We start from the raw sequence: 22,648 nt of genomic DNA, 5'->3' as shown, positions 1-22,648 counted from the left end.
ATTGGCCTCTCTTTAGAAATTTTTGGCTTGGGGAGACAGGCTTGATGGCGTGTCCAAAAGCAGAGACCAAAGAAAATTGAAAATGAGTCACTGAACTTCTGGCTCTTTTCTGGACTAGGAAATATTCTGCACCCAAAACCCAAATGATACAGTTAAGAAAAATAAGATTTGGGTCAATTGAACAGAAATTGCGTGTACTCGAACTTTAGACAATTTATTTGAAGGGGGTATAGTGAGATCACTCAGAAGTGAAAAACACGGGCTGCCCTTCCAGAGGACACAACTTTGGTTTCTGGCACCCACACTGTAGCTCACAACCATCTGTAACACTAGTCCCAAAGATGCCCTTTTCAGGCCTTGAGAGGCGCCAGGCACGAATATACTGCACAAATACACACCTGTCTACAAGCTCCCTGCCCAGTTAGGCTAGGCCAGGTGTTTGCTGTCATAATGGGAATGGCAGCTAACGGTGTGGCTGCATGCTGGAACAATCAATCCCTTCACACCAACATGTCTCTCGGTATCCACTTCCACACACACAGCTGGCAATGATTTCCTAACTAAACTTTCCAATTAAAACCTACTCATAACACAAAAACCCCATTAGATTAGAAAACGATGGCCTATTAGCTACTTCTTCACACCCTGTTCAGCAGGAACCTGGTTCCACCTGGGCAATCAGCATCATCTTCTCAGACACGGTGGTCATTTGGTCAGAGATATGTTTGTAGCCAAATCAAATCAATGGTGTTTGAGAAGTCTGTTGCTCTGCTGCTGTGAAAAAGCTTCCAGAAGCTTCCTTTACTGCTCTCCCTTTTGCTCCATGCATAGCCTCTGAGGCTGGGAGAACAGCTATCTCATGAAGACAGTAATGGAGAATACTGCAGACTACTGTTGTAGAGTCCAACCAACGTCAACCTGACCGCTAGCATTAAATCTGCATTGGTGGTTCTACATAATGTTTTCTAGTTTCTGAGCCCAAAGTTGTCTTCATCTATGCAGTGCTGTGCTCTCAAACTTTCCTGAAGGCCCCAAAGCCTGTGGGGGTGGGGCAGAGACTCTTTAAAGTAGCAAGACTACTTACTTTCCCACCCTAATCCCAAATGGAAAACGGGTTCTTAATTACAGTGTTCACCAGAGAGTCAGCACAACTGTGACTCCACCAATCCTTCCAAGTGAATTCTCAGCCATAGGCTGAAAGATGCAAAAACAAACGTAATGAAAAGAAATCAAGTCATTTACCTGCGAACAGAGCAATGTTGGCATGTTTGGCATCATAAGGGCATCTGGCCATTCCACTAAATTCATCCCCAAAAGTTTCCAAAGTATCAACCTAAATGAAATAACAGGTCTGAATTACCGCCAGTCCCCGCAACAGTAACAGAAACTGATATTTTAAAACTGATTAACATGCAAAGTAATTCATAGGCACCTTGCAAATGCATCCTTGCAAATGCCCTCTGAGGAACATCTACTGGTTTCAGATAAGGAATTGGAGGCTTCAGGAGATAAGTTACTTGATCAAGACTCTGTAATTAGCCAAGTGTGGAATTTGAGTATGTCTGATTGGCTCTTAACTTATTACACCAGACATATTTCCATATCCTAGTGGAATGGTCAATAAATAAGCATTTTAAACTAAGGCATTTCTGAGGTAATTACCGGGAAAAATCTACCTGCCCCAATTATCTCCTGAGTCATGAACTCTATAGAGAGTGAGCTTCCTTTCTGGATTTGTTTTGCCTGATGAGTCCTTCCTTTGTGGATTAAATCCCAGTAGGTGACACTGGAATTTTTCCTCCAGTTCATTGGCAGAGCAGTGTGGCATCAGCCAAGATGAGAAACACTCTTGCTAGCAAAACTCAGGTGGCCTTTGCTCTTAGCAGGCCAGCCTCAAAATGAACTGCAGGGAAGTGGAGGCCTCAAAGGTGAGGGGATTATGTAGGTGAAAACCTGTGAAAGGAGGGGCTGCTACCTGTTCATTCCAGAGCCCAACCTGGGCCTGGTTCTTTTACACTAAAGAATAAGAGGCTATAACTGATGTGCTTGTGAGTTATATTTGGCTTTATTAGTATGGAGTTAGAGAGGCAAAGAGAAAAGAGGAGAAAGAAAGGAAACCTAATACCAATTTTAAACTTCCACACAAAACCCTGGATTTCTTCCTTCTTTTGGACACGTCTTTCTTACTCATGGCTATTACTCACCCTACAAGTAACACACACGTGCCAGGCCCATAGGCATTTGTGGATGTGGTGACATCTCCCCAGTTGTTCACTAAATGCCACCGCTCTTTTCTCCAGAGCACATTCCCTCATGTCCCTTGCACTCTGATGCAGCCATGCTCTGGCCAGTGGCATGTTCATATATGCTACCTCTCAGCCTTGGTCCTTTCTGTTTCACTTCAGTGTACTATAAAGGATGGCAGGGCCCTCAGAGATGGCAAACGTATTCTCAGGAAAGAGCCTGGTCTCCTAAATACCTTAGGAGAACAGACCCATCATCTCCTTGACCACAGGTGACATGTGAGCACATGGAGTAAACCCTTCACATGAGTCAGAGGTTACCCCCACTTCGCCAGTGATGCTCTGGCTCCTGATGTCTTTGTTCTTATTTCTTAGGACCTTGCTAGTAGGTAAGAGCTCAGAACCACGTCCAAAAGATGATCTAACGTTCCTGTTTTTCATATCCACTTCTCCACTTCTAGCTTAATCCGACCCTTAACTTAAGGATATTTTCTCATCTGGGAGCTGCACAGTTTGACCACTGATCTGAAGACTGAGAGAAGATTAGCCTAAAGAAAAGTTACCTTCAGTGAACCATGCTGCCCGAGTCAAGGCACTTGAAGTACCTGTACCGTGTGTCCTAATGCCTCCAATGCATGGATGGGGCAGGCCTTTCTTGTTGGTAACCACTTTGAGGTGGCCCCTGTTTTAAATTATCCTGTATTTGTAAACTGCATTTCCAAATCACAGAAAACAGCAGTGTTTAAAATGTAACTGTGTTTGGGGAGCTAGAGGGAGAAAATCAAGTCAGAGACATCCTTTAATGTATTCTCCCTCACCAGGACGTTCTTTACAGGGGTCTTTTTCAGATACATTATCCCAAAAAGAGCTTTCTGTTGAGCTTCACAGATTTTGTGGTCTGTGGTTCTGGCAGATATTCAGCCTTGGATCCCTGCACACACCATGCTATTAAAATGACCCATCCCATGTTGTGGGATAAGAGACCTTCTTCTAAAGTGGCTACAGCTTCAGCTGAGTCAAAGCAGGACGCAGTAAAATAAATGATGGAGTGGTTTGTGTCCTTGGAATGGTCTAGAGACTAAAGAAATTAAAACAAAACAAAACAAAACAAACAAACAAACAAATGAATACCATGGGATCAGCATTACTACAGGTGAAGGACTGTGGGAAATGGCGTGTAGAAAGGTCTACAGAGATATTTTCTAAATTAATGATTAATGTGGGATGAGGGAGGGCTCACTGTAGGTGTTGCCATGCCTTGGCAGGAATTTTGGACTAAAAACGATGCTCTGTGAATCCCTTAGTCCATCTATACTGGAGGCAGCCCCATCACCTACTCTTAGACAGTCTATGAGGGCTTATTGTCACTCGTCTTTCACTATCAATTATAAAATCTCCCTGCGGTTTTGTTTGTTTGATTGGTTGGTGTTTTAGCTACACATTTCTCAGTGCTTGGTCACAAGAGAAAATCAACCTAAGTTTTCTGAAAAGAATCTTTTCTCTTTCCTTCACTCGTAGGGCAACATACCTCTCCAGTCCCTTGTCTTGTCTCTTGTTACTTCAGGGTCCAACATTCACTACTATATAAAATTTCCCATGGCTCAGTAGATCATTACTTTGTGCCATGTCTTTGCTTGGGTTGCTCTCCCTATCCAGAATGGCCTCAACCTTTATTTGTCTGACTTCCTACCGTTCTTTAAGACAAAAGGTAGAGACTGGCTCATTCATCATTTTTCCCACCAAGCACTAGCTTGGGATGCTTGGGATGCACTGTTTCAGATTCTGAGCAATCATGAATGTGTTCCTTGCCCTGGCAGTGTCTCTGGGTGGTGTTAACGGTCCAGCTATGAGACCAGCAGGTGGGAATGTTTTAGACGGCTCTCATCCATCTTGCTACAACTTCCACCCACTTCTCCAGCGAGGATACAAACGCTTCTCCAGGAAAGGTACAAATGTGTGCTGTGCTTCCTGAATATGTCCCATCACTTGACCAGAGCAGCAACTCCATAGACATTGCTCTTGGGGCTTGGCCTCCCTGATGGCCAACACTTCTCTGCCTTGATAGCCTCAGTGCTTGGCCACAAAAGAAAATCAACGTTAAGTTTTATGAAGAAAAACTGTGGTCCAAAGGAAAGCTAACAGAGGTGAAGCTACGATGTTAGAGCATTGGCACTCCATTCCAGCAGCTAAGAAGCTCCTAGATTCCTCAGCTATAAATCCCCTCACCCCTACACTGGATTTTCACCCCTCCTCCTCCTCCTCTTCTTCTTCCTCTTCCTCCTCCTCCTTCTTTTCTTCCTCCTCCTCCCCTTCTTCCTCTTCCTCTTTCTCCTCCTCCTTCTCCTCCTCCCTCTCCTTTTCTTTTCTTGTATAAAGGCAAAAGCAAGTAAGGCCATGGCCAAGTGAGCTGGTACAAAATGGAATTAAATGTTCCTCTTGCAAATCTTACAAGGAGTGTCTACAGTTTCAAACAGCATGCTTTGCCCACATCTTTTACAATAGAAATTCCTTACCAATTAAGTGAGTTTTTGTCTTCAGAGCGGTAATACAGGAGTGGGAGGGAAAGAGAGGAGAAGAGAGGAAATCTGTATGCCATTATATGTGGTAAGTATGCAGTCTTTGGAACAATAAAGAATAAAGACTTCTAGAAATCACCTTCACAAGAAATGGTCTTTGAAGATGTCAGTCAATTCTGAACAAACAGGAAGCTTAGAAGCCTGCTCAGGATCACTCTCCTGGAGCAATACACTAAGCTGGGTAAGCAAAGGGAATCCATGTGGTGTAAAGTTACCCCTCTCCAGTTGCAGCACGTATGATGTCAGTAAATTATGAAATACCTCCAAGCAGTGTGGTTGCAACAGACAAATGACATTTACCCTGTAGTTTCTGCAGGATGGGTTGAAGGCGTTGGTTCCACAGACAAACAGCGTGTCATCATTCTTCTTGAGAAGAACTTTAATGAAGTTGTGACATTCATCCTGAAATAGAGTTCAAACTATTTTGAATGGAGTCCACTCAGAACAAAAGCCCATTCATCACCACCAACCACGATCTGCCAACAGCAGGGTTACAGTGCGAAGGGGACACCGTGCGTGTAAGGTTACACAGCTGGGTTCCCTGGTTACATGTTCAAGTTGTTGCTAATGTGAACAAAGAAAGGATGTCAATGATTATTTCAATGGTAAATACAAACACAGCAGACATAGGTAACATGTGTTTCTTTTCTGTCACAGGGGAACAGAGAGCTGAATACAGGAACCTCCGATCATATTAATTTTAATGCCAGATGCTCCAGAGTTCCTTGATGTGCAAGGCTTCTGACTGAAGACTACTTTTATGTTGTTATTTGACCAAAGGCACAAAAGCCTGCGAGTTTCTGTGCTATTGATGAGTGCTTCCACAGACTGGAGGTGTGCCCTGCTGGTGATTGGGATAAGGGCACTCAGGAGACCAGATCTGAGTTCATAATCCCTACTGTGCCCAAGGAGTTCTAGATGTAGTCCTAGCAGATGTTGTAATGTTTCATCACATTAAGAGCAAGCTATTTTTGCAAATTAAAGCCTTCAATAAGTTGATGGAAAAAGCAATTACTGGGGAAAAGGGAATCGCAAGATGCATTAAAGTCATCGTCTCCGCCAGGAGATAACCGTCAAAAACTTAACCCGAAGAGGCAGCCTCAGGAGAAATGAAAATTTCGAACCTTATGCTTCCCCTTCATCCTGCATGTGTCTACGTCAGCCTGTCTAGATTTCCATGTCAGTTTCTGCAGGGATCAAGAAAGAAATCAATTAGAGCCCAGAGGTTGTTGCATTTGATTTTAGAAGAGTTCCCTTGGGGCGAGTAGAAGCTGAACATATATTTATTGAAAGCTTTCTGCACCCCTTCTCCATGAGTAATTCCCTCACAACAACAAAAATACTAGACAAACATTTTTGCTTAATTTTTGACTCTTATCTGTTCATTAAACTACAGGATGTTCTCCCTTTGGGGATGACGATAAAGGAGAAGCATGGGAGTTTCGTATAACCATATCCGAAGCAACTTGCAAATTGCGCTCATTCTAAGAAAATGCGTGTGGCTGCCCTTTTTGTTCAGTTAATCAATCAGTGTTTATAGAAAAGACCTTTCCGTTAAAATATGGAAGTCGTTTTCTTAAACAGAAAGTGGACATTCACTCCAGGCAGATGGGGGTTTAACTCAAGTTGCGTTCCTTCATGTAAATTCGTGGGCTCAACCTCCTACTTCTACTGCAAAGTTTCATTAACTAAATTATTCTCCTGTGGAGTCAGGAGGAAAGAGCATGGTAGATGTTATATATGTCTGGGTGATAATTACATTCCAGACTCTTCTCTGTCAAGCCGTATTCAGGCTGCACGATGTTGAAGCCCTCACACTGGTACAGTTTTTAATGTTTTTAGTACAGAATCTTATTTTTGAAAAGTGGTATTTTCTTTGATAGACATGGTAATATTTTGTTAAAAGATTTTTTTTTTTTTTTAACAAATTACATATCATCCCAAAATGTATATGCACGTACTGATGAAATGTCTTTTGGAATGTGTAATAAACCCTCACTCACCCCTAAATCAGACTTCACAAAAGGAATGCTGGCATTAACTACACCATTTCAATCACTGCTTTTAAAGTATGGATTCCCTAAGCACCCCATTGTAAAAAGATGATTTTAAAAACAACTTACTTTGCTACAGTAAATTTCTTCTGTGTGGGATGTGTCTATATCAACAGTATAAATATGGTCTCTATAAAAGAAAGTCAGACACAAGAGTTAAGACAATTCATTGTCTACATAATACATTTACATAATAAGTTTATCATGTTCAGGTCAGATAAACCCATGACCATATTTGTTAAAACACAGGATGCCCACATGCTAGAAAAAGAAAAGAATTCAGTGTAAGAGATTATCTTGAACCATACTTAGCACTGATGATTTATCCTGGTGTCCTGTTGATCTATGAAAACTTTTGGTAACTAGTCTCCTAATCTCAGAACTATTGAGCTGTACGTACAGAGCTCAGCTTGGAAGGCTTTGACGGCTAACCTAGTTCAGAAGCCGGAATACAGGTTCACATTGCTCTCGGTAAATTCAATCCCAGGCATAAGCTACTTGGTATTCAACGTGTTACATTTGATAATTTGATAGACAAGATGGAAGAAAGGTAAAATTGTTTCCAGAAGCGACCCTTCCCTCCACAAGACCACGTTGAATTAAAGTAGAAGTGTACTCAAGCTAAGGCTGAGATTCTGTGTTTCTGCTCACTCTCTTGTTTCGTTCTGAGGTTGGCTGTCTCTACGGTTTGCTGCCAATCTCCCCTTGGAAAGGGAGACACAGAATCGGCAGCTCAGGTGTGGGGCTATATTTAAACCTCCCTTCTGTGTGAGCAGAGCACAAGGGGTCTTTTTGTCTGGAACTGAGAAGAAAGGGAAGAAAAGAGGCACATTCAGTGGAGGAGGGGGGCTAGCAGGAGTAAATCCAAACAGCTCATTTTCCCTTGAAATAACATTGACTTTTTTTCTAAAATACAGGAAGTCCTGGGGCTGGAAAATTATCCACAGCTTTCAACCAGGACCTCAGGGCTCTTGTATAGACTTTCAAACCTCCTTGTTAGTTAAAAAGACACAGGGGCTGGGGGAAAGGAACAAGCAATTATTTATAAGATTTACATATAATATATATATATATATATATATATATATATATATATATATATACAAATACGTACATACACACATATATATTCAATTCTTGAGAAGTCTATTTGCTTTCAGAGAAAAAATAGCAGAAAAATCATAAATAGTTTCTCGTATGGAAATAAAAGGAGAAAGCAGGGGTGTTGGCTGATAGATTTCTTTGCCTGCTCCTAAGCCGTGTGTGCACTTGTGTCTGTGTGTGTACTTTTGGCAGTGAAAGACGTGCATTTGTGTCAGTGTAGTGAAGGAAAGACTGAAGAGGCTGCTTTACAAACTGCTGAACTGGGAAGCTTCTTCCAGCTTCAGTGAGGTACCAGTATCGCTCTGCCCTTTAATTTTGAGGCTGTTCATTGCATTCTCTTATTACTTGTTTGGCTTTACGATGGTGCTGTGGTCAGGCATTAGCAGACTGGAAATGCCTATGATTTTGGTATTGGGTTTGAAATGACTGGAAGCTTTTCCTTGCCCCTCTTCCCTTCGAAACTTAACTAGAAGCTGAATATATGAATTGTAAATTAACAACTGATTAATATGCATTGGCAGCTCCTCAGAAAGCTCTCAGATTGCCCCCTTTTGGCATGGTCTGTTTATGTTAATTAGTAGTTTAGAGATTAAAAAGAAAGAAGAATTTACAAAGTGGATAATAATAGGAAAGAATTGGAAGGCGTTCCTGCCACCAAACCCCATCAGTCCCCAGGGTTCTGGATGGGACTTGGCTTAGGATCGCTGACTCCGATTGTCTGGGAGAACTGGGAAACCTTTTAAAAACAGTCTCATTCGGGAAATCTCCTTCTGGACAGTGGCAATCTTTTTCAACATCTCAAAGATCACATGGCTCCAGTGGATAGAAGTGGTGCTTTATGGTCAACTATAATCCAGGCCAAAGAATCGTCCCTTGATGCCCATGTGCATCCTAGGATGCACATGATGCTCTGACATCTTGAATGTAGCCATTTGAAGATGAACTAACTTAATCTAAGGACTTCCTCTTTTCCAAGCCACCGAATACAATACTGAGTTGCGTTGCCATGCCGCGAGCCTCAGGGAAGGAACCAACTTCATTTAAACCATGTTAACTTGCTACCTAGGAACCTGGGTATCTCAGGGCAGAGTCAGGAAATGTGAAATGAAAAGGAGAGGCTCCACATGTGGCAGCCACAAAACTCCTTTCAAGTGTGTTTTGGAGTGTATATAGAAGGGAGGTGGCTGGGTATGGTGTGAACGGGACATGTAAGGTGTTAGAGGCTTGACCTACAGGGAATGGCCATTCTGTTCCATTGCTTTAGAAAGAAGTGTGCTTTTTCCTCCCTTTCTGTTTCCTTTTTTCCTTTCCTTGAGGTAGAGAGTTCAGACGAAACTGTCTTGGTTTTAATGAGCTTCTTAGTCTACACAACACCTGGCTCCCAATGTTCCTGTTGCCCTGGGCCTGCAACCCACACCTATGCTAAATCACTGGCTACAAGGGCTGTCTGTTTCCATCATTGTTGTTCCCCAGGGCCTTGACTGTGAAGAGAACAATTCACGGGCCATACCAGAGTCGACCTATTTCTCACGGGTTCGAAGATTAGCCATTTGTTTCAGATGGCCTTTTGAGCATGGTAAGTGTAATCTTGCTTTACTACATGGTAGGAAATTAAAGAGGATACTGAGGAAGGAGCTTCCATGCTTCCAAAGAGGCGGGTACTGAGACCCCACTGGAATGTTCCATAATGAATAGCTACAAAGGCCGCTCTCTGGCAACAGCTATTAGATGGTTATTGACACAGGACAAAGAGTTTCACTTCTCAGTGGGTAGCACAGGACAGGGAGTGGCTGTGTGGTCCTCACAACAAGGCTACCCTACCCGTGTTCAATTAACTCCTGCAACTTTGATTGGGCCCACTGATTTCCCATCTCTGTCTAGACAGAGATGGGAAATGGGGAAGGCAAACTGATACTTAGGAAGTTATGACTCCGTTTACTTATATGAGCATACCAGCATGAGTGGCATTTGTAAAGTGGTTTTTTGTTTGTTTGTTTGTTTGTTTTTAAGTTTTCATTGTTGGTTCTTGCAGTCAAGTGTGTGCTGGGCTTGGGACACTCAAGACACTTGTGGCTTTTCACTTCTTATTACAGAGATCATCACCCTTATCTAAGTTTCTAAGAAAGCTGGTACTACTGTTATTTTTGCTGCTCTCTGGTCCTTGGCTCACAGCCACGTATGAACATCATCCATCTTCTTCCAGAGGCAAAATGACTCATCTATTTAGAGCCAGGTAAGTCTCCAGAGGAACACCTCAGGATGGTCCTCCCTGAGTGAGTTACATAACCCAAACCTGGTTGGAATTGTGAGAAACGGGCTGATTTGGGCACCTCCTGTGAACTGGAAGATACTTGCCTAACCTCTCACCTGGCAAAGGGCACATATTGCCAGAGAAGCCATGGCACAGCTGAACACAGCAGCATAAGAACAAAAGCCCAAGTCCATGTGGCTCCCTGCCTAGGTGGCATTCTTGGGATTGCACTCTGCTTTAGGATAGCAGTGTGTCCAGATGTCACTTCCCAAAGAATGAGTGAAGCTTATTATTACCATCAAACGCAGAATACTTACGAAATGTACGCAGTACTGTACTTTCTCTGCTCACCACTACCACTTTGTCAAAGTACTGTCAAACATTCAATGCAAACACACAAATAGGTATAATAGACGCACATCTCTGCACACTGTATAATACATGTTGATACATCCAAGTTGGCTTAACAAACGACTGTCAAGTGGTGGAGTACTCTACTGTGTACTTGGGTAAATATTTGCATATATGTTCAAGAAACACAGTGGCTTAGTTGAGCTGTAAGCCTCAAAATATGCAATTATTTCTCCATAAATCCACATAAGGTTAAACAGACATAGAAAAAAAAAAAATCTCCAAAAGGTTAAACAGACATAGAAAATTCTTGATAGAGTGAGTGCTTGACAAACACAAGTAGCTTTTAGCTTAAAGAACATAGGAAGGAACCTCAAGATGCACCGCTGGTGGGTGGGGCCGGGAACAGGTCTTCTGACGGTGCATGTGAGGAATGTCTCTTACCGAGCAGCAACGTAGAGGGTTCTGTTCATGATCATGATCATCTGGATGTCCAGCCTGTGCCTCTGCGTGGTGTTCCGTCCTGGCTTGTGGCCCACAAACACCGGATACTGTTTTGTATCTGTGAAAAGAAGAGATGGGGTAAGAGAGGGAAATGCAGATCAAGCCAAGAATCAACGGGCCAGTGTAAGGAGGAGGCGGGCCACAGAACAAAACCATGTTTTAATTCAGACCATGCCACCATCTCCCATCTCCAGCAAAGCTGTGACTTCAGGAAACACCCTGAGAGCCTTCCTTGAGGATGATCGAGTTACACTTCAGTTCCAGATGATAATAAGCCCAGTCTTACCATTTCTAAGCGTCGCAGTCTCTGAGGGTTAAACTTGCTGGTCAACCCTTTGCATGAAGGTGCTCTTTTCTTCTCCAGTTTTCTTTTCATCTTCAGTGGAGTGCTAAGCCTCAAGGGGCAGGCTGCCAAAGATCTTGTCTCCGGACAAAACTATTTCAAAGCTGCCTTCCCCATCAATCACCACAAAGGCAATGTGGTCTGGAGGCGAGAGCCTTCATCCAGGAGCCAGAAGAAAAATACAGTCTCCACAGGCGTCCGGGTGGAATAATCTACCATTGAGGGCAGCCCGGCTAGGTTGGTTGGCATTCTAGGAACTGTGGGAAGTACACTCTGGAACTAAGCAATTGGCTAATCTCACAGAGAAATGGGCTTTGGCAGGACAGGGTCAAAGTGAGTGTAGCCAGTCAGGTGATCAGGCAGACTCCATGAGCACATTTCTTTCCGCTAGTGCACTTTGGCTGAGTCTGTGATGTGTAATAATATCTGACCTTTAAAAATACCTGCATCTCAACATCTCTCTGTTTCTAAACCTATGGTCTCCAGAGCATTGGCAACCCTCCAAAAAGCAGAAAGAAAGATGAGTCACATTCAAAAGACTATGTTTTCTGGGAAGTCATGGGGATGTAACTATGAGTGGGGAGCCATTCACAGATTCATGCCTGGATGGCTACACTTTAACCCCATGGTATCTGGGCTTTCTCAGAGCGGCGTGTTACTAGAGAGCTTCAATATACCTTATTCCCAAATAAGCTTGTCATACAATTACCTTACGCTTTTTCTTCCTCAATTCATTAATTTGTGTATCTGGTTATCACAGGGGTTTGCTATGCCAACTGCTCTATCTTCTGTATCATGGGATTGTATGACCATGAATGACCGTCAGTAACATATTAGGGCCAGGGTTTCTTTTGAAGTGGAACATCAAAGATAGAAATCTTATGTAGATGGAGATAAATACATGGTGATGTGATGCCTAATCCTAAGTGAGGGGAATTTGGCTACTTCAGAAATGATAGCATTGACCTTTGACCTTTTGTCCACCCACTGTTACATAATTCAGGCTTGGTTCCTCATCTTTGTATATAAAATCATCTCTTTCTCCAGAAATCCCAGATGGAAGCTCAGCATGGGTGTATCTACTGTCTGTGTAATATCCTGGACATCTTTTGGTGTGGTTTATTTGGTGTTTGGGGATAATTACATGGAAAGTGGTACTTGACAAAAAACGCTCTTTATCTTTACTGGAACACAATTGTCTTTTGGAGGGAAGATAATAAAATAGGGAATTGGATGTTCTTTCCAAAACAGAGGTAAGACTTTCCTCTTTTAGGGAGTCACTAGAAGTTCTAATTATGTCAACATCTACCTCTGACAAAAAGCAGGTATCAAAATAAAGTTATAAATGGAACTTATCTTCTATAGATCCAAAGCCAGCCCCTGCTGAGACTAGCAAGCTTCTGGTCTCTAGGCTTTTTTAAAAAGTTACTTTTTTTCCTCTTAAGTACTTCAAAAACACCCATTATTTTGTACATACAGGTTACAAATAAAAACGTAACACTCTCAGTCCTCAAATGTCAGCAGCATTCTCTCCTGTAGCTGGTGTGAAGGCAGGAGCATGCCTCCTGTGTGTGTGGAGTAAAATTTCATCAGGAGACTCAAGGGACATTTCAAAGACTTGCTGGTGTTGCTACAACACTTGATGAAGAAGCTATTTACAGTCTCCTTATCCATCTAATTCCATCCGACCAAACCCAGTGTGAATTACTTATCCTTGTCACACATGCGGTTTTAACTTTTGGCTAGGCTGATGCAGGCTAAGCTGCCCCTTAAAAGCCAAACGAGAGAGTGAGAGTGCTATACTTACAGTTGCCATGCGAAATACTGATCGGCTCAGAATCTTCTGGGAAACCAGCCCCAGCGCAGCGTAGCAGTGTGAGACACAGCAGTAAGGCTGCTGGCCTCATAGTAGGTTCAGCGGGGAGGCTTACTTCTCTACTTCACCCTGCCAAAGAGCAAAGGAGCCTGCTTACTTCTCATTTTCTCCTTTTCTGCAAGTCAGCTCCACTCAGTTCTATAAAATGCAATGGTCTTGAAGATAATTCAAGACAAAAGGCTTCTGTTTTCTGCCTTGTCCACAGTGAATTCATTGGTCATACTGTGTTACATAAAGACAGTGCCCAGAACCCACTGGACCCAATGTCACCTTGGCACCATACTCTTTTGCAAAAAGGCCCACTTCCTTTGACCAGGCCATTATGGGCCACAGTGGCTGCAATCTCACAATTATGATCTCAAGATGTATGCACAACTGTAAATATTTTTTTTTTTCCTTTTCCTTTACTGAGGCTTACAGAGGTCAAAAATTGCTATCTTCCATAAGTATTTAATTTGGCCAGTCAAGAGTCTCTGACATGGTCAGTAGCAAAGAATGCTGATAACTGATAATGATCTAGAATCCCAGCTTCATTATAAAAGTCAGAATATATGTCATACTGTGACCCCCAATGGCAGTATGACCGTATCATACCTCTACCTCTAGCATGCGACACACGTACACGAACAACACACACAACTGACCCCATTTTTAAATTTTTAATAGAATCCCTTACTTAGTTGAGTCGAGATTTTGACCTCTTGTTTGTCACTTCACGGTGACTTCAGGCCTCAATAAAAATTGCATAATCTATTTTGTATTAAAATATAATTATATTACCCTTCCTTTCCCCTTACATCTCTCAAGCCCTTCCCATGTTCCCTTACTCTATATCAAACTTTTTTCTTTGAGATCACACACGCACACAGCTGAGTCTGACTAGTGTTACTGGTATTATATGATTTGAAGGCTGACCACTGCATAGTAGGAGGCTCATCCCTGGGGGAGACTAATTCTCACTTTCTCATCATCGATTGTTAGTTGCCGATAGTTCTTCACCTGGGCAGAGAGTGGGGGTGGGGGTGGGAAGTGAGGGTGGGGAGGACGTGTCACAACCTATGTTTAAAAAGAAGAACATCATTTCCGATTCTGTGACAAGAATCTGAAACATCATTGCTGGTTGGTAGAAAGAAAACCGTATATCTCTGTGCATGGGTTTTGCAGTGATACCGTTCTGCTCAGCTATATTCGGTTAAGGAATATAGCTTAACCGAATATAGCTTTCATGTGAAGCAAGATCCTTCTATAGCTCATTAAAAAAAAAAAAAAAAAAAAAAAAAGTCCCAGAGAGCTGCTGGATACAGTGAACACAGCCTCATGCTACAGTAGATACCACATCATTCTCAGGAGGATTTCAAATAAGCATTGATGTATCAGGGAAATTAACGTAAAATGGGATATCATTTCATCTTTCCAGAGAAGCAGTCTTTGAAGCAGCCTGCCAAAGATTATCTTCTTTTTGAACAAAGCTATTCTGCAGTAGTCCATCAATCATTTAAGATTTGTGTTTAGAAATGTCAAACCTAGTAACCTAAATGTCTTTGAAAGTTAATTTGGCAAACAAACTGCTAACTTACGCTTTCTGGGACACCATTTAATATTAGATACCTATGTCTCTTTTCTTCCTGCCAAAAAAAGCATTAACAAGTCCTGGGTGCACTGTAGGTTATAATTTCACAGACACAGCTGGGTCTTAATCATTTCTTCAACTGAAAAGTGCACAGTAATTAATTTGCTTTATCTCCAAGAAGAATCAAAGCGGGAAAGGAGTTGAGAGAAAAGCCTAAACAATTCTATATCTCCATCTCTGATGTGCAGATTAAAATAAAACTTTGAGTGATTACTCCTTCGCAAAGGCAATCCATTCCAAGGAGACATAGCATGTATTTACAGGACAGTTAACAACAGGTCCATTCATTCCCTTCTTTGCCTGCACTCCCTAATCTGGGGCATCTGAACACAAAGGAAAGAAGCTCTGAGGTCCCATCGCTTCTTGGGAGCCCTGTTCAGTGTAACATTAAGGGGGAGGGGCAACCAGTAATCAGAGTGACTGAAATACAAACACGGCTCACATCATCGGTCACATTTTGGGTGAGAAAACAGGCGGTAAGGAACAGCAGTGGCATTACCCAGGGCGGCACAAGTTCACAGCACGGAGCAGGCTAAAGGAGACTCAGAAAGAAAACAGAGCTACATTCCCTTAGAATGTTGGGAAATACATAGGATACGCTTTTAAAGATATTTTTCTCTGCATGACTAATGAGCCTCTCCCCTGCCATAGCTGCATCCACTTCTGCACAATTGTCCCATAGGTTCAAGACACAGTCCCACTTTAAAAAAAAAAAAAAAAAAAAAAAAGAACCCACTGTCTGCAAGTTTAGCGATGGATACTATTAGCTTGTGAATCTGACTGTACATTCTGTTGTGTAGACAGAATGGAATCTGTCTGTGTTGGTAGACACAATGGAATCTTCCAGAATGTTCACACTCAAAGAAGATTTTAATTGTAAGTGGTAGTGATGGGAAAACGTGTCCCAAAACCCCTAGTGGTGGCCTTGAATAGAAGGAGAAAGTAATGGGAATGCTGGGGCTTCTCCTTATGAACAAAGTTAGCTGCGATGAAGTTTCAGCAATCCCCTTAAAAACACATTTTCTACATAGGAAGTTATAACAATAATCAATAATTCACACAGTCATCATTAGAAGGAAGGACATGCTAATCGTGTGACTCTAGGCAACTCAGTCAGGCTGGCTGGCTCTGTTTTGTCACCTGTAAAATGAAGACAGGAAATGTGATGGATTATAAAATCCCTGAGGCTGAGACTGTATGTGTTCCATGAAGTTGCAGAAAGAAAGAAAGAAAGAAAGGAAGGAAGGAAGGAAGGAAGGAAGGAAGGAAGAGAGAAAGAAAGAAAGAAAGAAAGAAAGAAAGAAAGAAAGAAAGAAAGAAAGAGGAGAGAAAGGAGCACAGGGAGTGACCCTGCAACCATCAGGAAACAGGGAGAAGAGTCAGAAGAGCCCAGACTGAGGAGAGGTGCTAAAATGGGGAAAGGAAGTCAAGTTCTGAGATTATGACAAGTCAGGCAGAAAAAGTTCCAAGCATCTGGGAAGCGTGTTTTCCAACTCAATCATGGTAACAGCCCCCCCCCCCCCCCGCCTTCTCCAGTTTCTCCTGATTGTTGTGACATAGTATGTGGATGCAAAACTGTAGACAATCTGTGTGAACATGTGTAGCACTGTGTGTGATGAACAGGAGGAGTGGAAAAAGACCTTCTAGCATCAGCCTAGTGGATGCCAACGGGTGCATTTTATCTGTTGGTGCCAAGAACCACCAGCATGCCATGCTGCCTCATCTCGACATCTGGGTCAAGCATAGGTCTGGTAAGTGCTTCTAATGTGCTCAATGAGAATGCTCCTGTCAGCGTTTAATCAAATTCAGACTTTAGCTGGCATCTTTGTGATTACAAAGTTTACATCCTTCCTAGGACCATCAAGGAAGGGAAACAGAAAAGGGTAAGGGAGGGTGTAGGTAGAAACTTCACTTAAGATAATAATCGGATACCAGTTGATGCATCTTTGCTTACATGGACAGAGTAGTTGAAAGTCCCTAATGGCCTTAGTCATAAAAATAAACTGAGTATACAGTAACTTTGAAAACATGTAGGCTCTCAGGCTCGTTCTGTTTTATGGGCCTGTGATCACAGGCCTAAGGTGATGGAAAGATGCAAATGCTTCTCAACCACAGACTTACGAGGAACTGATTATGTCAAAACACCCCTGTGTTAAGTGGGGCCATTTGCCTCCTTCCTGCCTCCCTTGATGGTGATGTTTTAAAGTCAAATGTCTCACAGAAAGTAGAGTCATTTGTTAAGGCTAAGAACAAGGCTGCCTGCTCCCATGGCTGATAAACAGATCAGATTGGATACCTCTCAAGCCAGTGAGGAACCTTCACCCACACAGAGGGGTGAAAGTGAGTGTTTGTGCAGAAAACCCAGCTCATTGACTGCTGGAGACTCCTGTCAGAGATAGAAACTGCTGATTATTCTCACGCTAGAGGAAAATGTAAAGCATTAATGAGTGCTTAAATAGTAGGTGTCCTTCACTGACCTGGACAGGCTTGCTTCAAGGACTTCAGCCTGAGGAGGCTACCGTCTACAGGATGTGGAGGAGAATGAAAGAACACTTCCCGAATGAAATTAGAAACAACCTGAGTCCATTGATTGCGGTGGAGATGGTCAGTGTGCAGGCTTTGGGGGGGACCAGGAGGTAGAATCACCTGTCCTGGGATGCTTGCATTAAGAACTAAGGTTCAAAGAAAAGGAGAGAAATCACTCCCGCCTCCTAATAAAGCATCAGCCTCTTAATACAGCGTCATCTCTCTTCTTCTCGGCCATTAACAGAGACATAAAAGCGCCCGTTTTAGAGGAGAGGGAAATGCCACAGACCTAACTTCAACACATTTTGGAGAGCAATGCTGGCACTCAATGGAGGGCTGTAATAAATATCGACTATGTATAATAGATGGTCCATTTCAGGCCTAAAACCACTGGCGCAAAGGCACGCAAAGGCAGTTGTGAATTCAGCAGTACTTATAGAATTTATTTGTATTGTTTTTCCTCATAAAGGCCCGTGTATGTCTGTGATCTTTCAGATGGAAGAAGGCATGGCATAATTTTTTTTGGTTCTTCTTTCTTATGTACCTTCTCTCCCCCTCCCAACCCCCACCATCCCTGAACATGCACCTCTGAGCCAGTGCCTTCAATGGACTTCACTTAGATGCTTCAGATAGAATCTAAGGGCTCATTCAGTCTCCACCACTGTAGTCACCATCTCTGCAGGCCTCAAAACGCTGAGGCAAGCGATCTTGATCTCAGAAATCAGCAAGACCCAACCCTGTGTGCCCATGGCATGCCCAGCTTTTTGCCATCCCCATCTCTTTTAAACTTTAAAAAAATATTGCTGAACTCAAACATCTGCTCCAGCTGCAGCAACAAACGCTCCCTTCATCTTACAGTTAAGAAAACCAAGACCCCGAGAAGCGAGGTCACTTGCCAAATGTGTATGTTAAGGCAAGTGGCAAAGCCAAACAGCAGTCGAGGGCTCCCTGCTCCTACGTGGAGCTCTCTCGACATGACGCTGCCTTCAGAAAAGGAGCCAAAATTCATTCATTTCTCCTTGGCTCGTTGCCTGATGTTCATTTGATTTTCATCTCTCTGACTGTTTTCTACTAGAAGCCAGGCACTGTGTGGAGGCGCTGATGCGGAGATGGGAACCCGGTGAATATGCCCTGGACCTCTTGAGAGTAGCGGATGGGTCTGACAGCTCTTGGCGTTGCACCAAAATAGAACATAAATGCAACAATACCTTTTCAAAAGTAGTTAAGATTTACCTTGGGCGGAGGTGTCGCTGAGGTAAGTGGGGTGAGAAGACCTTTAGAAGCTTGGGGAGAGCCCAGGCAGGTTTGTGATCCTCACTGCTCTATAAGTTCAAACAGCTCAGATGTAAAGACCTCACCAAGGCAGCTATTGGACAACTTCATGCTGGCTAGACTTTGAGATACTTACTTTGGTCCAATTCTTGTACCAGAGGGAAATTTGCTTAAGAAAAGTCAAACATTTGTCCAATGTAATGGACAAATTTTCTTTCTTTCTTTCTTTTTTTTTTTTTTTTTATTATTTCAGTTAAAGTATTGTAACTCAGGATGAAAAATGAGTCTGATGACTTTCTTCTAAGGATGGGACAGAATCAAAGGCTAGAGGAACTCTAAGGTACAAACTCCAGATGTCCTCATGGATGGCCAGAATTGAACACATGGGTCATTTACATCAGTGTCCCTAATTTTCTGTACATTTTTTATTTTATTAAAAGCGACACTCGTTAGGTGTAAGGTATTTTGCCCAGGTGCTTACAAGAGTATGTGCAGAATGACTGAAAAAGAGCAAACTACAGAAACTCAAAGACTGGGAATTTTCACGCTCTCTGTCTGTCAGTACACAGGGATGATAAACTCAAAAAAAAAGCAATCGCTGTGTTTGGAAAGGACAACTCTCTAATAATTTACCCTGTTTTCTCTGCTGTTAATAGAGAAGAAAAACACAAATCCCAGCCCCCCCCCCACACACACACACACATACACATAGACACACAATTCTAACCTCCCCAAGCTTTCCTCTCCCTGGCCTGCTGGGTTTCTACCCTGTGGAGAAGTGTTTTTCCCCCATTGGAATCAGCATCAACTTCAAAACATGGCTCAGAAGAAATCCAAACAACCTGAGAAACAGCCCCAGCCCCCACAGCGTTACCAGTCATGAATAACTGAGACTTTGAAATTTTCCAAACATGCCTATAAACGTTTGTCTTTGTTAAAAAAAGAGTCCTGGGATTAGAAAGAGTGCAGAGCCCATCTCTTGCGACCAGGTCCTCTGGTGCTGGCAGCTTATGCCACCCTGCCTTCTGTTCCCTGCTCTCCCAGTGAGCTCTGGTACTCTCCCTGCATGCTGAAAGCCGAAAATAGAACTTATAATTGACTAATGGGTTCTGATTGTACAAAAAGAGACATAATATCATTACAGGGACTGTTCCCTAATAGAACATCCTCCTCAGTAACGTCTCAAGGCTCGCAAGAGCCTTTTAATGTCTTGGTATGTCTACACACACACACACCCACAAACAGAACAAATGAGATAGAAGCACCGTTTCCCAAATTTCCTTACATTCCTTTCGATAGTTACTTCATTAACTTTTTTTTTTTAAGTCTGCTTTATGTGTTAATAATGATCTAGGTGAAATCTCAGGCCCACACATTTAAACTTATTATCAAATCAGGTAGACACTGCCAAGTTTGCCTAAGTTAATACCATCTTTATTGGCTGTGTTCATGTACTTTACACGTAAAACAGTGACTCATGAGGTTGGCTGTATTGACTGAGAGCAAAGTAGTAATCAAGGACTTTCCCAAAGGCAGTTATCAATTTGCTTTTGGGTAGAGGGAAAAGCTTTCGCTAGTTGCCCAAACTGGGAGTCAAGTCTAGTCACACCACTCCCTAAAATGTTCACTTATTATTATTATTTTAAATAAGTCCTACCTTCGAAATCAACCATTATTCTCAAACATCCGGAATAAATGCTTCCTTAAGGCCAATGAAAGGAAGTTCCAGGAAGCCGGGGCTTTGTTTAAATGTCTCCACTACCTAATGATGTGCTTTTCTTCACAGGTGACTGAGGGGTCAGAGCACAGACCCAGACTTACCGTCCTATTCATTAGAAAGTGACAGAGCTCGTCGAGGTGGTCAGCACCTGGACAAACCATTTCAACGGTGCAAACTGTTTTTAAAACTGTCTCAACACTCCCTAAGTTTAAAAGAAAACAAGATGTGTTTCACCCTACTCTGTCGTATGTGGCATGCTTGCTCTGGAAACACAGGCACACAGCCCAAACAAAACAAACCCCCTAAAAGCCAAAAAGTTTTCCCTACTCATTTGGCATCACAGTTTGACTTGAGCTAGCATGAGGCCATTTGTCGACTGCCTTTAGTGCAAATATTTACATGTTTCACTGCAAAACTATTAGTAAGTTTAAGTTTGCTGCATATTGCTGCAGACCTGATTTGGGTTATCTGTCTCTCTGCCCCTTGTCTATCCCCTGCTACATTTTAATCCTGAAACACATGTTTTCCAAGGTTAAAAAAAATAGAGGCCTTGGAAGTTAGTGAAAACAGGGTCAGTAGTAAGGAGGGAGACTTCCCAGGACAGGAAACTCTCTGATCATCACATGGTCTCTTGTGAAACCTCCAGAGAATTTAAAAAAAAAAAAAAAAAAAAAAAAAAGAATGTTTTAACTGATTTATTTTTCTAGTGTCGCATTATCCTTCGGGGGCTAATTCAGTGATTAGGAATTGCTGAGTGAGTTGCCTTTTCCTAATTTCCTCTATTCCGTATCTTTAATAACAGCTTTACAGGCTCCCCCTCCCTGCAAGACACCAACAGGAAAGGCTTCCACTAAATGAAGAAGGCTCACAAGGCGGATATCATCCTGGTGGGGAGGATTTCAAAGTGAGTGTGGGAAGCGGCGGCTTGGCTAGGCTTGAAACCCCTCTACTTGGGGGGAGCTACATTTTCTCTCCCGTTTGACTTCAAATACAAGTGACTCAACTTTCTTCCTTTGTAATAGGGAGTACATACCGCAGGCTTTTCTGTGTTGTTGGTAGTAGTTTATCCCAAGTAATGTCCATAAGGTCAGCAATTAGTAATCTCTTTCCCCTATCTAATAAAAAAGCAAAGGACTCTTTCAGTTGCAGGCCATCCTCTGAATGACAGTGCTTGGCTAGCGGCAGCTTCTTTATTTACCCAGTTCATTTTCCAACACTTGTACATTTCCTTTCTCTTCTCTCTCCCATCCCATCCTTTTTGTAAAACCAGAACTTATCGAACTAGGAAAGAAAAGGGAGAATTTGGAATTTTGGGTTTCCTGGATCTTTCCAGTGGACAACACGGGCTTAGAAGACACACATGATCCCTCCCTGTCGAGGTTACTTTTCTAGTAGGCTTTTTAAAAATATCCTCTGCCAAAGAAATTAGCTGTTAGTTTTTAACTAAGCTTCAGGCAAATTCCAAGGATAAAGGCAAAAAGCGGCCATATTCTTTGCCAAAATATCACAAGAATGGTCTCTATCTCAGCTGCTGCTAAAAAGCCTTGCTTTTTCCTGCCTTAATCTGGTCCTCCACACTCCACCTGGCTCACAACACTGTCTTCCAGGCTCCGAGGATGTTCTGATAAGTTCTGCTTACAACAATCAACTGCTTTTCTAGTCCAAAGCCCCAAGGTTTTTCAAAATCCACGATAAACAAAACAAAAAATACATAGTTATATCTACAGTTGTCATAGCCCACTTTCTGGTACCAACTTCTGTCTCAGATGTTTTGAGGTTTTTTGCTTTGTTTTGTTTTTCCTGTTGCTGTGATAAACCACCATAACCAAGGCAACTTACAAAAGAACTTGTTTGAGGCTTACAGTTTCAGAGAGTTAGAGTCCATGATGGTGGATCAAAGTCACAGCAGCAGGAGAAGCTGAGATCTCACATCATGATCCCCACGTTGGACTCAGAGAGAGAAACTGGGAATAGCCTACAATTTATTGAAACCTCAAAGCCCACCCCCGTGACACACCTACTCCAACAAAGCCACACCCCCTAAACCTTCCTAAACAGTTCTACTAACTGGGGACCAAGTATTCAAATATATGAGCTTATGAGGGCCATTACCACTCAGTCCACCATTCTCCCTTTTTCTGATGTGCCCTTCTACCCACCAGCTCACTCCTTTCTCTCCAAGAGAATGCTGAGTATCA

The 22,648-nt window shown here is 42.5% G+C and overlaps 1 protein-coding gene across 5 annotated transcripts in view; it reads right to left on the bottom strand.

Moving 5' to 3' along the window:
- Nucleotides 1-22,648, bottom strand: part of Sema6a (semaphorin 6A) — a 120,396-nt gene that overhangs the window by 44,848 nt on the left and 52,900 nt on the right. For all 5 annotated transcript variants that reach the window (XM_034518180.2, XM_034518182.2, XM_034518181.2 and 2 more), the window contains exons 2-7: nucleotides 13,234-13,371; nucleotides 11,024-11,141; nucleotides 6,943-7,003; nucleotides 5,944-6,006; nucleotides 5,120-5,221; nucleotides 1,243-1,333 (exon numbers count right to left, since the gene is read on the bottom strand). In XM_034518180.2, coding sequence (XP_034374071.1) covers nucleotides 1,243-1,333; nucleotides 5,120-5,221; nucleotides 5,944-6,006; nucleotides 6,943-7,003; nucleotides 11,024-11,141; nucleotides 13,234-13,333 — 535 coding nt within the window. In that variant the 5' untranslated portion in view covers nucleotides 13,334-13,371. The remainder of the gene's footprint in view (nucleotides 1-1,242; nucleotides 1,334-5,119; nucleotides 5,222-5,943; nucleotides 6,007-6,942; nucleotides 7,004-11,023; nucleotides 11,142-13,233; nucleotides 13,372-22,648) is intronic.

Source organism: Arvicanthis niloticus, chromosome 14, assembly GCF_011762505.2.
Source record: "Arvicanthis niloticus isolate mArvNil1 chromosome 14, mArvNil1.pat.X, whole genome shotgun sequence".
Classification (NCBI taxonomy): Eukaryota; Metazoa; Chordata; class Mammalia; order Rodentia; family Muridae; genus Arvicanthis; species Arvicanthis niloticus.
Note: the sequence above shows the minus strand (reverse complement) of the source record. Positions and strands in the feature narration are given on the sequence as shown.